We start from the raw sequence: 15,760 nt of genomic DNA on the forward strand, positions 1-15,760 counted from the left end.
TGTGACAAAGCTGATGCCCAGGGGAGTGTGCTGATGGCCACCTGTGTGCTCCCCATGGATTTAGCAGAGGAAGAGATTTAGCAGAGGTGAGGGCCAGCCCTGTCCACTTTCCCCATTTCAACACACACACCAAATCCGTGAAAAGAGAGGCCGCAGTGGGGACCCCATCTGGTCAGTAGTGGAAAGAATGACAGACATGAAATTATAGAAGACTAACTTCACCACAAACTCTAGTTTTTACTTTCTGCATGAGCTTGGAAGAGTCACATAAGCACTCTAACACAGCTTCTTTGACTATAAAATAGGTTTGAGTCAAGGATGCCAGACACTTACCAGACAGGCTGCTTTTCCAAAACATGCCCAAGAAAGACAGTGCTAATTCCTTGGGACAGTTCTCCAACATCTCGGCCCTTCCAGTTCCTGGGTTAAACTTAGGTAGCTCTGTTGTTGTTGTTCAGGTGCTAAGTTGTGTCCAACTCTTTTGTGACCCCATGAACTGCAACATGCCAGGCCTCTCTGTCCTTCACTATCTCCTGGAATTTGCTCAAACTCTTCTCCAGTCAGTTCAGTGGCTCAGTCGTGTCCAACTCTGCGACCCCCATGGATTGCAGTACGCCAGGCTTCCCTGTCCACCAACCCCCAGAGCTTACTCAAACTCATGTCCATAGAGTCGGTGATGCCATCCAACCATCTCTCCTCTGTCGTTCACTCCCACTCCTGCCTTCAGTCTTTCCCAGCATCAGGGTCTTTTCAGATGAGTCAGTTCTTCACATCAGGTGGCCAAAGTATTGGAGTTTCAGCTTCAGCATCAGTCCTTCCAATGAACAGCCAGGATTGATTTCCTTTAGGATTGACTTGATTGATCTCCTTGCAGTCCAAGGGACTCTCAAGAGTCTTCTCCAACACCACAGTTCAAATGCATCAATTCTTCAGCACTCAGCTTTCTTTATAGTCCAACTCTCACATCCATACATGACTACTAGAAAAACCATAGCCTTGACTAGATGGACCTTTGTTGGCAAAGTAATGTCTCTGCTTCTTAATATGTTGTCTAGATTGGTCATAACTTTTCTTCCAAGGAGCAAACGTCTTTACATTTCACGGCGGCAGTCACCATCTGCAGTGATTTTGGAGCCCCCCAAAATGAAGTCTGTCACTATTTCCACTGTTTCCCCATCTATTTGCCATGAAGTGATAGGACTGCATGCCATGATCTTAGTTTTCTGAATTTTTTGAGTTTTAAGCCAATTTCTTCACTCTCCTCTTGCATTTTCATCAAGAGGCTCTTCAGTTCTTCTTGGCTTTCTGCCATAACGGTGGTGTTATCTGCATATCTAAGGTTATTGGTATTTCTCATAGCAATCTTGATTCCAGCTTGTGCTTCATCCAGCCCAGCATTTCTCATGATGTACTCTGTATAAAGTTAAATAAGCAGGGTGACAATATACAGCCTTGATGTACTCCTTTCCCGACTTACAACCTGTCTGTTGTTCCATGTCCAGTTCTAACTATTGCTGCTTGACCTGCATATAGATTTCTCAGGAGACAGATCAAGTGGTCTGGTATCCCATCTCTTGAAGAATTTTCCACAGTTTGTCATGATCCACACAGTCAAAGGTTTTGGCATAGTCAATAAAGCACATGTTTTTCTGAAACTCTGTTGGTTTTTTGATGATCCAGCAGATGTTGGCAATTTGATTTCTGGTTCCTCTGTTCTCCAGTAAGGCAGAGCATTTGTGTCCTTAGAATCCTCAGTGTATCCATGGGATTTCCCAGGCAAGAATACTGGAATGGCTTGCCATTTCCTCCTCAAGGGGAACTTCCTGACTCAGGGATCGAACCCAGGTCTCCTACTGCAGGCAGATTCTGTGCTGGAGAAGACTCTTGAGAGTCTCTTGGGCTGCCAGGAAATCAAACCAGTCAATCCTAAAGGAAACCAACCCTGAATATTCATTGGAAGGACTGATGCTGAAGCTGAAGCTAAAGCTCCAATACTTTTCACCAACCAATGTGAAAAGTTGACTCACTGGAAAAGACCCTGATGCTGGGAAGGATTGAGGGCAGGAGGAGAAGGGGGCGGCAGAAGATGAAGATGGTTAGATAGCATCACCGACTCAATGGACATGAGTTTGAGCAAACTCTGGGAGATAGTGAAGGACAGGGAAGGCTGGCGTGCTGCAGTCCATGGGGTCTCAAAGAGTTGGACACAACTTAACACCGGAACAACAGAGCCACCCAAGTCCAGCCAGGGAAGCCGCAGGGTTGAGAGATTACAGCTTGTGTTTCTCCATAATGACCATTAGATGTCACTCTATTGCAACTAAAGACCTCAGCTGGGTCCCAGGGCCTGGACGCTCAGCAAAGCAGCCCTTTATATTGATTTCTAAAGTAGCAGCTCTACCATTTCTCTAAGAAAACATCTAGAACAACTTGATCCATGGCAGGCTTGCTCTTTCTTCAGTGCCTAGGATCTTAGCCATTCCAGGAGGCCAAAGAACAGTTCAGCCTTCTACTGATTTATATCGGTATTATGAGCAGGGATTGCATCAAACTTTGATGTTTAAAATCAAGAGTGAGCCCCGAATATCGATATCCTTGCTTCCCCATGACTCTGTGAAATTAGAAATGTTTTTTGGCTCCCATGAACCAAAGCTATGGAGGTTGTCTCTGCCCAGCGGGCAATTTTTTAAAGACCAAAAGGAACTGAATGCTTTTTAACTGCTCTGAAAATGCTGAGGTTTTACCAAGTCTGGGGCTGAAGCATGGAAGATGAGTGGTCACATTCGAAACATTTCTGGTGTCTTCATTCCTTAAAAAGAAACTGTTTTCCTCCTGTGTTTATTTCAAATGGTGCAATATCCAGAATGGCTCTGCTTCTCCCTTGAAGGTGTGGGCTATAGAAGAGATTCAAGGGAAATCCTTTTGCTTAAATTACACACATAATTGAAGAAAAGGTGGTACATTTGGGTAGGGGTTACTATTTGGTCTTTGCATAAATGGCTCTTTCGTTAAATACATGAAGCCATGGAGGAAAAGAAAGTTTTGCCCAGAAATCAGTACAGAAGCACAGACTCCCTCCAATTATCCATGTATCCTGGGCCACTGTGACCTTTCAGTTTAGGTGTGCAAGGTGTGTGGTAAACAGAAATCAATTGTCCTGCTTCCCACCTATTGAGTGCTCCGGAGCTGGGTTCTAAGTATAGCCACTTTGCGTCTCAGTCCATGAGTCATGCTGTTATTTCCAAGGCTCATTTAGCTCTTTCTGCCTCTCACCCAAAAGTTTGAGATGCCAGTACACTTAGAAAATGTTGTTGCCCTTCGGATAAGCCCTCAAAATCTAGTGCTTTTTCCCCGTGGGGGTTGGAGTCTGACCACAAATTCTTCCTCTAGACTCAGGCCAGCTCCTGGCCGCCCTGAGCAATGATTAGCTTGTTATTCAGTAGAGACTAGGGAAACGGAGCTTTTAACTGCTTTGGTGATCAAGTTTTGATATTTACTCCTTTGGAAATCATTCTTTTTTATGCTTGAGACTTTCCTTTGGTTTATCAATTCCTAGACTCATGAGATGCTTCCCAGGTGGCTCAGCGATAAAGAGTTCACCTGCAATGCAGATGTTAGGTTTGACCACTGGGTTCGAAAATTCCCTGGAGAAGTAAATGGCCACCCACTCCAGTATTCTTGCCTAGCAAACACCATGGACAGAGGAGCCTGGTGGGCTACAGTCCTTGGGGTCACAAAACAGTTGGACACAACTTAGCAACTAAATAACGACAGACTCATGAGTTGCACTCCTTTGGAAATACCCTTAAACCTATCATGGTCAACTTCCTGGCAAAGAATAACATCCATCAAATGCCTGCTATCTGCTCTCTAACACTTTCAGGATCCAGCAGTTAGGCAGGGACACAGCAATAGTTCAGACTAATACAATGTGTCACTTCCAGTCTGAGACAGAGAAAAGCCCCTTTGCCTTTCTCTATGCTTCTTCCTTGCCTCTACAACCAAAACCATCTCTGAAAGTTCCAAACTGTGCAACTTCAAGATGAAGGAGCCTCTGTCAGGCTGGGTCCCTGAAGGACTCTAGAACAGACCCACACAGATGTGTCTTATTGATGAGAAATGAATTTTGTGCTATGAAACCACTGAGATTTGGGGATTGGCGTGTTATTTAAGCATAACATAGCCTATCCTGAATAACACCAACCATATTCAAGGCACACAGTTCTGTAACACCAAATTTTGTTTGAATTTAAATAGATAAAAGATGAAATGCTTAAAATTATTCTCTTTAGTGACTCAGTAGAAAATATCCTACCACAGGTTCCTAAAAACTATAGTCCTAATAGTTCACACATTGGACATTTGGCTTTAAGGAAAAGTTACCAGTTAAGTAAGGAGTTCATTTGTGCCATTTTCCAGAAAAAGTGGAAGCCCATTTAATCTCCTCTAATCCATATGCCTTTTTTTTTTTTTTGGCTGAACCAAGTCTTGGTTGTGGCACACAGGATCTACTTCCCCAACCAGGGGTCGAACTAGGGCCCTGCACTGGGAGCATGGAGTCCCAGCCACTAGACCACCAGGGAAGGCCCCTGTATCTTTCCAGTGGGAGAAAACATTGATATCATTACATCATCTCTTCAAACCCCAAAATCTTAAGAGACAAACAAATTTCAATCCAACACACATTTTATTCTTTTTTTTTTTAAACTTTTTTTTCTGAGTTTGCAATGATCAAGTATTCAAGATGTTGTAAACCAATGTTTCTTAGTACATTGACAATAGATTTTATTAAACACAGGAAATTATACACCTTTTACATTACCTTAAGAGGTCTCCAAATAAATATTCATTTTTAAAAATCACAAAATCAAATTCCTTTATGCAACAACTCAAAACAGCCTTTCATCACAAGCACACCCCTATACACAAAAACACACACACTGAACACATATACCACTAGGGCCCTAACACCAGTTTATTGGACGCAGTATCACTTTTCCTTTAACTAAAGATCGGTGGCTGACCTGCCTATCTCATGCTTTCAAATTAATATTTAGGGTAGAGGTATGTATTTTAAGAAAAATGCCCACTATAAAGTCTTACCATTATCCTTATCTTTCATTTCAACATACAAACTTTAAACTTGTTTTGTTCACCCCTTTGGTTTAATACATCCCTGCAATTATTTCAGTTTTCAATAATACCTTCTCCTTCAATTTCAGTATGTTATAGTAGAATACCAGATAAAGACAACACCTTCAAAATCTCAATATTATAAAAACACCTTACATGTGTGTAAGGTTTTGGGGGAGAAGAAATAAGAAAAGATTATCTGAAATATTTTTCCCCTCTCTCTGAAATTATTTTTAGCATCTGATTATCCTTGCTAAAATAAATATCAAAAGCACTGAGTTTTCCATTAAAAAAGTAATCCTCCTTACACTCTTCTATTTTGCAGCGTTAAGTTCATGAATTAACTGTGGTAATGAGAGTAATGAATGCTTATTTTCTGAGAAGCTCTCCAGATTTCTAAAAGCAAAGCACATGCAGCCCCTTATCAGTGAAATACTGTCAAGTCAGTGGTGCATTTTTGTAGTGAGCATGCATCATCAAATACTTCTAGCACCGAGGCATTTATTTTTTAATGTTTCAAAAGCAAATACCCAGGGAGGGTTTACATCATAGCTGGCTTCCCAGCTGGCGCGAGTGGTAAAGAACTCGCCTGCCAACGCATGAGACATAAGAGACATGGGTTCGATCCCTGGGCTGGGAACAACCCCTGGAGGAGGGCATGGCAACCCCAGTATTCTTGCCTGGAGAATCCCATGAACGGAGGAGCCTGGCAGGCTACAGTCCATAAGGTTGCACAGAGTCAGTCATGACTGAAGCGACTTAGCACGATGACCCTTCCTAGGGCTGAGTAAAAATGAAGTGCTTAAAATAACCTCTTCAAACATATGCAGATCTGATTCCAATGTGGCAAGAAGTCTGGGACAGACACAGCCAGCAGCATACTAGAAGGTAAGGAAAGCGGAGAAGATAGAAAAGATAAAGCGCACGAGGCCAGAAATGTTGCCTTGCCAGCCATGGCACTCCCTTCCAAACTATGAAAGAGGAAATGCAGTTATGTGTGTGTAAAGGATCTCCACCCATCCGTATAAAAGGAATAGCGAGCCTGCATCCTAAACAATCCTGGATTATGCAGTATTTTGATATCTACCTGCTACTTAGAATACTCAGTATTCTGGGGCTGCCCAGGTGGCGCTAGTGGTTAAAAAAAAAAAAAAAAAAAAAACGCCAATGCAGGAGACCTAAGAGATGCAAGCTCGATCCCTGGGTCGGGAAGAGCCCCTGGAGGAGGGCATGGCAACCCACTCCAGTATTCTCATCTGGAAAATCCCATGGACAGAGGAGCCTGGCGGGCTGCAGTCCAGGGGGTCACAAAGAGTCGGACACAACTGAAGTGACAAAGCACACACAGACGCACCTATTTATCACTAGCTCTGATCACATTTCGGTGTCATTCAGGATGCTTTAAGTGAACACAAAAGCATACTATATTTGGCTACCACCCTAGGTTCCTGCTCAAGCACAACTAGAGAATCTCCAAACGCTTCAGGTCCAAGCAAACTATGAAGTTTCTCTTCGGTGCACCTGTATTTGATACAAAACAGGCTCCAAGAAGAAACTTTTTGGCTCCAAGTCCACCAAAGAATGCCAGACAGAAATGCAGGCTCAGGGAGAATTGTCTTGGTGGTTGGTGAAAAGGCAGGACTACCATTACCTCCTCCAGGTAAGCCCCTGCTTCGATGGCTGACATTTCTAGGCGCATGCGCCCATTTGTTCCTGTAGCTACTAAGGGTAACAATCAGTAACAACTGGGTTGTGGTTTGGTTCATAACATATAACATTTTGTATCTGTTCACTTAACAAGTAACACTTTGTGTATGTTCATTTTAAACTTGTATTAAGAAACTTAAAAGCTAGTCATTTTAAAAAACTAATAGAAATGTTAACATTCTGAAAGAGGAGGGGACAAAAAAGAACATACACTTGAAATCCCCAAAACTCAGATTCAAAACTCTGAACCACCTTTCCTCATAATGGTTCATTTCAGACACTACTGAGATGCAATGTTAACACTAAAATTGGTTTTGTTCTACAATAAATAGGAACTAGAAATAAATACTTGAGGTAAGTTAGGGCAAACAATTGTGAATATAAGACTTAGCTAAACAAATGTAAATTTACCTTGAAAATCAAAACTTTCCATTTTGATGTTTCCTACAGATTTTTGTCTATTTTACACAAGGAAATTATAACTTCTCTACTCTTCAGAAATAGTAACACATCAAAATATGAAATGCTTCACCTCACTATCTTATAGTCACATCTTACCTATGTTAACCAAAATTACTGTAAGTATTACGTAGTATAAGAAGTGCACAACAAGAAATGAGCATCCAAACCCTGACTTGGCCACTATGTATAATCCTAAACAAATCACTTGACCTCTATGAGCCTCAGTGTTCATGACCTGTGTTTTAGAAGAACAATAAAAAATAGCTATCTTGCAAAGTTATTAAGAGGATTAAAATGCATGCTACATATTATGTGCTTGATAAAAACGCCCTGCCAATAGCCAACACTCAACGACTGCTCATTCGCTTCCTCTCTGCTGCTCCTTTCTTTTCCCCACCCTAGTTCTTAACTGTTTTCAAGAATTAAATCCACCTACAAAGGATAAAGATGTCAAGCTAAAGAAGACAACCAAAATGATGTGTGCCAACTGCCCACTCTACCGCCTGGGGTTTCTAAATTAATCGGCTAGACTCAAGGATATTCTATTTGCATATTAAGGCCAAATAATACTTTAAACTACAGAATTTTTAAAAGAACCAGGTGACCTTTCCAAAAAAAACCCAAGTAATTAGAAGCCTAAGCTCACGGAGAGTGTCAATTAAACTTATATTAGGAGTGGTGACTCTAAAGTAACATGACCAATTTATTATCAAGCATATGAGGACCTTGTATATACAATCAAATGGTGTCATTTAGCAAATAGTCACTTTAGTTAACTACTTAATATTCCAAATGATGCCACCTGAACCCAAAGTGCTTTGGGGACAACTCTTAATTGGTACATATTCCAAAACATCAGTCTCCCATATTTTTACTGCTTATTTCACTTTTACCAGCAACACGGTAATGATATACCTGCTACTTACAAGAACCAGATATTTGAGGAAGTACAACATTAACATCGTGGTGCACAGTTCAGGCCAATTTCTTTGAATTTGGGTTGACCTAATCAACCCAAAGGATTTCATAGATTGGCAGATGGTAATTGGGTAAAATAGCTTCTGATAAGGAAATGACACTCAGTGATGGCTGAACTGAATGAATCTTCAAGGTAAAGACAGGGAGGGATCTCTATTTATACCTGATTTCTGATACCATCATTTCTGATCATAGATTTCTAAGGGCAGTGCTCCTTTTTCAAAATGTGATAACAGGAAGAGAGAAATTCTAAGAGTGTTGAAACACACAATCTTAGCCACAAAAAAAAAAGAAGAAGAAGAAGAAGTGCCAACCTTACCAAATTCTCTCAATGCAGTTTTTTAACAATCAGAGGAAAATTTAGAAGATAACCACATCTCTTCCCAATCTACCTATGTTTTGCTCCAACCCAATAAGAAACTTTCTCTTCTAAAGGATCAAAGATCTCCCACAAAGGGTGAAGGGGATCACAAAGGCCCCAGAGTAGACTCAAAGACATAAAGCAATATTCTCTGAAGATCTTCAAAATACACCAAGTTGACCAAAGTTTGACAGACACAGTGTAATTACAGGCAATGGTGCTTCTTATGACTTAGCCAAACAAGTCTGCCCTAAGTAAGTCCTTGTCACCCAGGACTGCCAGCTCCACCCTGTATACATTATTTAGTCTAACTGCCAACTCCACCCTCTAGAGAACCTTTCCATAAACTGCCTGCAACCAAGAGAACCATTTGACCAACACCATTCCTAAGTTACAGAAGAAAACAATCTTGAACCAGGAATATTCACACAACTCCACCCATGCACCCATGGATAGAAAGCAAAAAGCCAGGAATCATGGGTCAATCACATTCCTTCTACTGAAGAGTGTCAATAAGACAAGAAAATCATTTCCCAAATCAGCCTCACATAAGCCTAGGCTCATTGGCAGAAACAGTTCTCCGTCATACTGATATTTGTACATTACAGTCCCTCCTAAGTCTGAGTTGTCATAATTCTTTTTCTGAGCAGCCAAATTCCACAGGTTAACTTACATCAGTTTATAGTGCTATCAGGAGGCACCTACCTTCAGAACCACACAGAAAACATTCTATGTGGATCCAAATCAAAGTGATGTGCTGAGAGGTACTGAAAAGGATGGTGGCTGTTGAACCCCAAGTGCATTTAGGAACAGAAAAATCCTCTCACAAAATCCCGTCAGGAAAGTTACAATAGAAAGAAACTAAAGGGAGGTATTAAAAAAAAAAAAAATATATTAAAAAAAAAAAAAAAGGGAGGTATAAAATGGTTCTAACTCTGATAAGGTAGGATTCAGTATGACAGGCTAGTTTACTTTAAATAATTTTCAACCTTACTTAGGATCATCACCAAGATCTGGCTCACAGATCTCCCTCCTTCGTTCAACATGGATTTCATGCCACAAGTACAGCTTTCCTGATTAAATGACTCCATTTTCACAACAACCACAGCAATTTTCTGCACATAAAAAAGAAAACTACAGACCTGCTAGTGCTTCCAGGTATATAACTAAAATGATCAGGTGAGACTCAATCTTACTCCTGTGGGATTTCTTTTTCCCAACTCTTTTTGAGTGTCAAGGTTACAATTCTCAACAACCCTTACATGGGCCCTTAAAAGCTAAAGAATTTCTGCAGCAATTTTCTTTGGATGAGAAAGCCATCAGTTTCTTTTCTTATTATGCATCTCAAATGACAGTTTCTAGCCATATTGTTTAGCACACAAGTGTTAAAGTCCCTTATGAAAGACTCCTTATGAAAATAGTTTATATCCAAGCTCTCAGGTTCAAGACTCAGCAGCTTCCTTTATAGTGGGACAGACAGACTAAAAGAGAATGTGTCTTATGAAACAAAGTAGCTGTTCCCTTTCTCATGCCATGCTAATGGTTCTGGTGAAGCATTTAAGAAGTTCTACCTGATTTTTAATTCTGCTATGGCTTAAAAAGCTATGAACAGTACTTTAGGGAAAGTTTAGCTTCTTCTTTTCAAAAAAACTATCTGCTTTAGTCTCTGAAAGCAAAAGTAACATGCTGCACTTATATTTTCCAATCAAATTGCATAGTTGAGGCAAATTCATTTGTGCTTTGTAGCAGAACTCACAGTAGTTGTTCATATCTAAAAACCTTGATTTGTAAATGCAAAGTCACGGTCAAGCTCACCCTTGTTTGGAGAGTATGCTAACGATATGCACTGCCATTACACTTCCCAAGATTTTGTTAACCACGCACCCAGCCTTCTACCATATCAGAGCATGAGCATCAAATTAACATCTCAGAAACGGTAACAAATGTATCTAAACTCCTCCTTGGAGAGAAGGAGGAAAGGCTCATTCTTGTTGAGGTATCCAGCCCTCAATCAACAGTGGCTGTGTATAGTGAGTTTTGTTGGTTTGAGGATTGTGTCTTTAGAGGTTAAAAAAAGAAAGAAAAGAAGGCACGGGTGTTTCTCAAGTCGCCATATTCAACTCAACCAACAAAACCAAAGTCTTCCATTTTCAAGCTTTAGGAGGGAGGCTACATGGCCGCAGGGCTTTCTTCCAGCCCCAGGTCTGGGGAGGAACTTATTGCTTCTGGGAATGGCCCCGGATAGGTCTGTGCTGTGTACTGGATCCCTTTTTGCAGAGCAGTCTCTTCATGGAATTCTCCCTGGGTGCTGAAAGCGGGACAAGATCTAGTCCGGGCAGCCTTATTGGCACTGTCGGGGCGGCCCACGGTCTCGCTCACAGTGCTCAGAGGGAACTCTCTCCACCTCTGCCTCTGCAGTTCCTCCTCCTTGTATTTAATGGAGTACCAGGCCAGAAAAATAAATATAAAGCCGACAAATTTGAGGCCGGCTGCTAAACCAAAATAGACGAAACGAAATGACGTGACATTGTACTCCCAGCAAGAGCCTTGCACTCCACATTCCTGTTGCCAGAGCATGCAGGTGGTGTCAATAACTGCTCCAAAGTAAATTGGAGTCGGAATGTATGCTAGAGTGGTAGGGGAAAAGAAAAAGAAAAAAATGTTAGCACATCTTATAAGAGGAAACAGATTTGTAAATTAACAGGATGCCTGTTTACTCTAAAATCAGTTGAGAGGAGTGGTTTTTCTGTGTTACTTGTCTTTTTGTAAATATACATCACATCTTGTCATAATATTCTTATTATAGACATGTTCTCTACTACTTTAAATCTTTCACGTCACAGCTCAGTCAGAATGTGCTTTGGTTTTTAGACATTTTGTGATGTTCATTTTATAAGTATTACTTATTAGATATATTATGATACATCATGTCTAAAAAGCAAGAACACATTTTTATGTCTGCTTAATATTAGATAACAACCTAACTTGGAAAAAAAATTTTTTAAAGAATGCTGCCAAGTCACTTCAGTCATGTACGACTCTCTGCGACCCCATAGACGGCAGCCCACCAGGCTCCCCCGTCCCTGGGATTTTCCAGGCAAGAACACTGGAGTGGGTTGCCATTTCCTTCTCCAATGCGTGAAAGTGAAGTTGCTCAGTTTTGTCCGACCGTCAGCGAGCCCATGGACTGCAGCCTACCAGGCTCCTCCGTCCATGGGATTTTCTAGGCAAGAGTACTGGAGTGGGCTGCCATCGCCTTCTCTAAAAAGAACAGATGCATGTATATTCGTAACTGAATTACTTTGCTATACACCTGAAACTAACACAACCTTGTTAATCAACTATACTCCAATATAAAATAAAAAGCTAAAAAAAAGAACTTTACAAAAGATTTTATTAAGTTAAAACAAGAGCAATAATATATTTTTAGACATAAAAATTTACACTGATAAAAATGTAATTAGGGAGGGGAGTTCCCTGCCTGTCCAGGGGTTAGGACTCTGCATTTTCACTGTCATAGCCCTGGGTTCAGTTCCTGGCCCAGGAACTCAGATCTTGAAAGCCACGTGGCATGGCACCTTCCCCTCAAAAAAGTCAGATGAAAATCTGAAATGTAAAAACAAATAAGCCACTCAATTCATGGCACTGGAAGCCTATGATGCCCACTGACAAGTCCTCACTCTTGGTCTGGGCCGTCAACCACCACAGAAGACAAAACAGGAATACCAGAGAGGATTCCTGTTGCCAAGGGTCAGATGATTTTTAAATGTTTAAAATGTTTCACCCTTCAAAATTGAAACAAGCAGTTTGAATTTTAAAAAAATGTTTTTTGTCCTGTGGATGATGATACTGATTACTGAGGAAAATAACAGCTGAAGGAAGAAGTGACAGACAGCCCGTTAAGAAAGAAAACTATATGCGTGACAATGAGGAAGTCATATAAAAATATACTGAAGTCAGTCAAGGTAATGGAGCACTTCACACACTGCTCCCCAGTCACTGTCCCAAGACATCACAGGTGACGCAATGTTTGTAGAAGTCAGAAGGATGTTCTTCGAGTCCAAATAAACTCTGTGACTTAACACATTGACACAGGGCTAACAAGCTTCTCTATTAATACGAAATCTTGCTGCTGTTTAGTCGCTGTCACGTTTGACTCTTTGCAACCCCATGGACGGCAGCCCACCAGGCTCCTCTGTCCATGGAATTTTCCAGGCAAGAATACTGGAGTGGGTTGCCATTTCCTCCTCCAGGGGATCCTCCCGACCCAGGGATCAAACTCGTGTTTCCTGCATTGGCAGGTAGATTCTTTACCACTGACCCACTAAGTAAAGCTTAGTCCCTGTGTATCAATTTGGACATCTTTTTTTCCATTTAGAATTTTTTATTTCTTTTCCTCAGAAAATCTGATCAGCATACTCTTTACCCAGTCCAGTACAATTACTAGAAAGAAATAAGGAACTGAAATTTTCGGACACACATACACACAAAGTAAGCACTAATTCCCATCATTTTCAAGTTACAAAGTCACAAAAAGGACAGAAACACCAGGACTATAAGCCCACAACAGTTTCTTGGTTCAAGATTTCTTACTGTACAAAACTCTGGGGAATTTAGTCCAAGTGCATACTCAGAGTGAAAGAGAAACTGATCAAAAGTCAGTTTTGTTTTGTTTCATCAGTGACAGAGTTGGTCAGCTTTTGGTTCAAATCAGAAAATGAGGAAGTTGCGCCTGCCCACTAACGTGTAAACTCCTAGCTAGTAACAAATGATCTGACTTGACATTTTTAAAGCACAGTGAAACTTTGGCATCTGCAAAGAGGAACTAAAAGGCACTGTGGGAAATTTAGGAACATACCAAGTGTTCTCAATAAAACAAACTGCATTCCCAGGGCAAAAGGCCTCTCTTCATCTTTTACAGACCTACAAAAAGGGAAAGAAATATTTTAGAACAAGGGCCTCAAGAAAATGAATGTCAAGTCCTATGACATTAGGACTGCTTAGCTGCAGGGCCAGGGACCACATAGATAATGGGCCAAAATATTGATTTCACTAGAAGTTACTAACAATAGTTGAACAAGACTGCTTATCGCTAAATCACTGAATAAAGGTCTACCCAGTGAAGACTCCAAAGAACTCTGATTAACTCCACTTTTTGTGTAAATAACAGGTGGAAGGACAAAGGTTCAGGCTGAAAGTACAGAAGCAGCTCTGAGCTTGCAAAATCAACTTTTAAAAAAAAAATTGATAATCCTAACTATTGTATTCTTTTTCTGTTTGCCTGCACTTTCCAGAATGGCACACTGAAATTTACTTCTATAATTTCTCAAGGAAAAATATAGAGAAGAAAGTTTTTTTTCTAACAGGCCCAAAATGTATTGGAAATAAGTTCTAAAGTTAGAAACAGAATGAATCCTTCCCCGTCACCTCATTTTTTCTTCTTTTCCTAAAACTTAAGTTTCAAGTAAATCCCACATGGCAGGATGATTGGAGTCTATTGATTTTGTAATTAGCAAAGATTAAATGGCTCCTTTTCTGAAGTTTTGGGTTAGAAGACAACTGATGATCTGCCATGTTTAAACATTGTTAAACAGGCACCTCTTTTCTGGTTATTTAACATCTCTTGTAGAATTAAAGTTCAAAGTATTAGATTAGCAATGATTCCCATTGTTTTCACGATGAAGTACTTCATCCTTTCTAGCCCATACACATGGGGTTCTCAGTATGCAATGTGAAATTCTCGAGGACCAGTGTGCTTGTCATCTTTTCCCCTAATTTCTTTATTTTTTCAAAGCAATTTCCCCAGTGTGGTACACACTGTTGTTACTCTATAAGTATCTGCTGACTGAGGATCTGAGTATTGGTCCCAAACCAATGGGACCAGTGGGACTCCTGGGTACCATTTGTTATCTTGCCATCAAGGAACTCATAAGCTGAGCAACATCTAACTCAGCATCCCATAGAAGGGAAGCCAGACTATGCAGAACTGACAGGCAAGGAGCCCAACCTTCCTGCTAAGAAAGACATCTCAGCAGATGCATCCCACCAGAAGCCAGCATCCTGGGTTACCAAGGAGCCCAGGAAGGGCACAAAAGGGAGACTGGAGACTGGCACCCCTCCTTCCTTCATCCCCCTGCATCCCAGTCCCCCTAAAGCTGCTGTGGCCATGCTTTCATCTCTTCACCACACTGTCCACTCCCTTCCTTTGCCTATGGCCATCTTTACCTCAAACACCAACACTCTGATTTGAATGTGTTGGTGTCAACATTTTAAATAGGGCCTCCATTAAGGAAACCTCCACGTTCTCTCTCAGAAGTAAACACACACACACACAAAACGGGATATATAATACTGCAAAGATGTGATTAATGCATATACAGACAGTTAAACTTATTTTGAAGCACATTCTGGTTATTCAAGATTATAAATAAATACCAATCAAGCATAAAAAAAAATACTGCAAAGAAAGCACGGCATGAACAACTTAAAATTACATTTTCTAGTCTGTCCTTTCCTTGATTCAATGCCAAAATGTTATATGATAGTGAAATTAATGAAATAAGCATTTGGAATTGCAAGCCCAGCAACAACGGTCACTGATCCTGGAGGTATTAACTACCTACAAGGTCAGAGATAATATTCTGAGGCATATGTACAATTTAGTGACTTCACCAAATGACTTGTCACCTCCTCTCAGGCCAGGCTTCTTGTAGCTAATACAGTCATAGCTTTCAGCTCCTGAACTTGAACCTTTCAGTAGAGACTTCAGGAACCAAAGGCATCCAGAAAAAGTTTCACTGAACTATGGGGATATAATTCATCTAAATAAAAAAAGTTCTGGAGTATGAAATGCTGCCGTTGTTTAATTGCTAAATCATGACTGACTGTTGTTACCCCATGGACTACAACCCACCAGGCTCCTCCGTCCATGGGATTTCTCAGGCAAGAATACCAGAGTGGGATGCCATCTCCTTCTCCAGGGGATCTGCCTGACCCAGGGATCGAACCCATGTCTCCTGCACTGGCAGGCAGATTCTTCACCACTGAGCCATCTGGGATGCTCAATGAAATGTTACCATCTCCCTTTCCCTTCCTGACATGGGAAAACTCCCTTCTCTT

General features: G+C 40.9%; 1 protein-coding gene across 2 annotated transcripts in view; it reads right to left on the bottom strand.

Moving 5' to 3' along the window:
• Positions 1-4,668: 4,668 nt before the first annotated feature.
• SLCO5A1 (solute carrier organic anion transporter family member 5A1) overlaps positions 4,669-15,760 on the bottom strand; it is a 159,614-nt gene continuing 148,522 nt past the window's right edge. For both annotated transcript variants that reach the window (XM_027973030.3, XM_027973028.3), the window contains 2 exons: positions 13,500-13,564; positions 4,669-11,268 (listed from right to left, as the gene is read on the bottom strand). In XM_027973030.3, coding sequence (XP_027828831.1) covers positions 10,811-11,268; positions 13,500-13,564 — 523 coding nt within the window. In that variant the 3' untranslated portion in view covers positions 4,669-10,810. The remainder of the gene's footprint in view (positions 11,269-13,499; positions 13,565-15,760) is intronic.

This window comes from Ovis aries, chromosome 9, assembly GCF_016772045.2.
Source record: "Ovis aries strain OAR_USU_Benz2616 breed Rambouillet chromosome 9, ARS-UI_Ramb_v3.0, whole genome shotgun sequence".
In the NCBI taxonomy this organism is placed as follows: domain Eukaryota; kingdom Metazoa; phylum Chordata; class Mammalia; order Artiodactyla; family Bovidae; genus Ovis; species Ovis aries.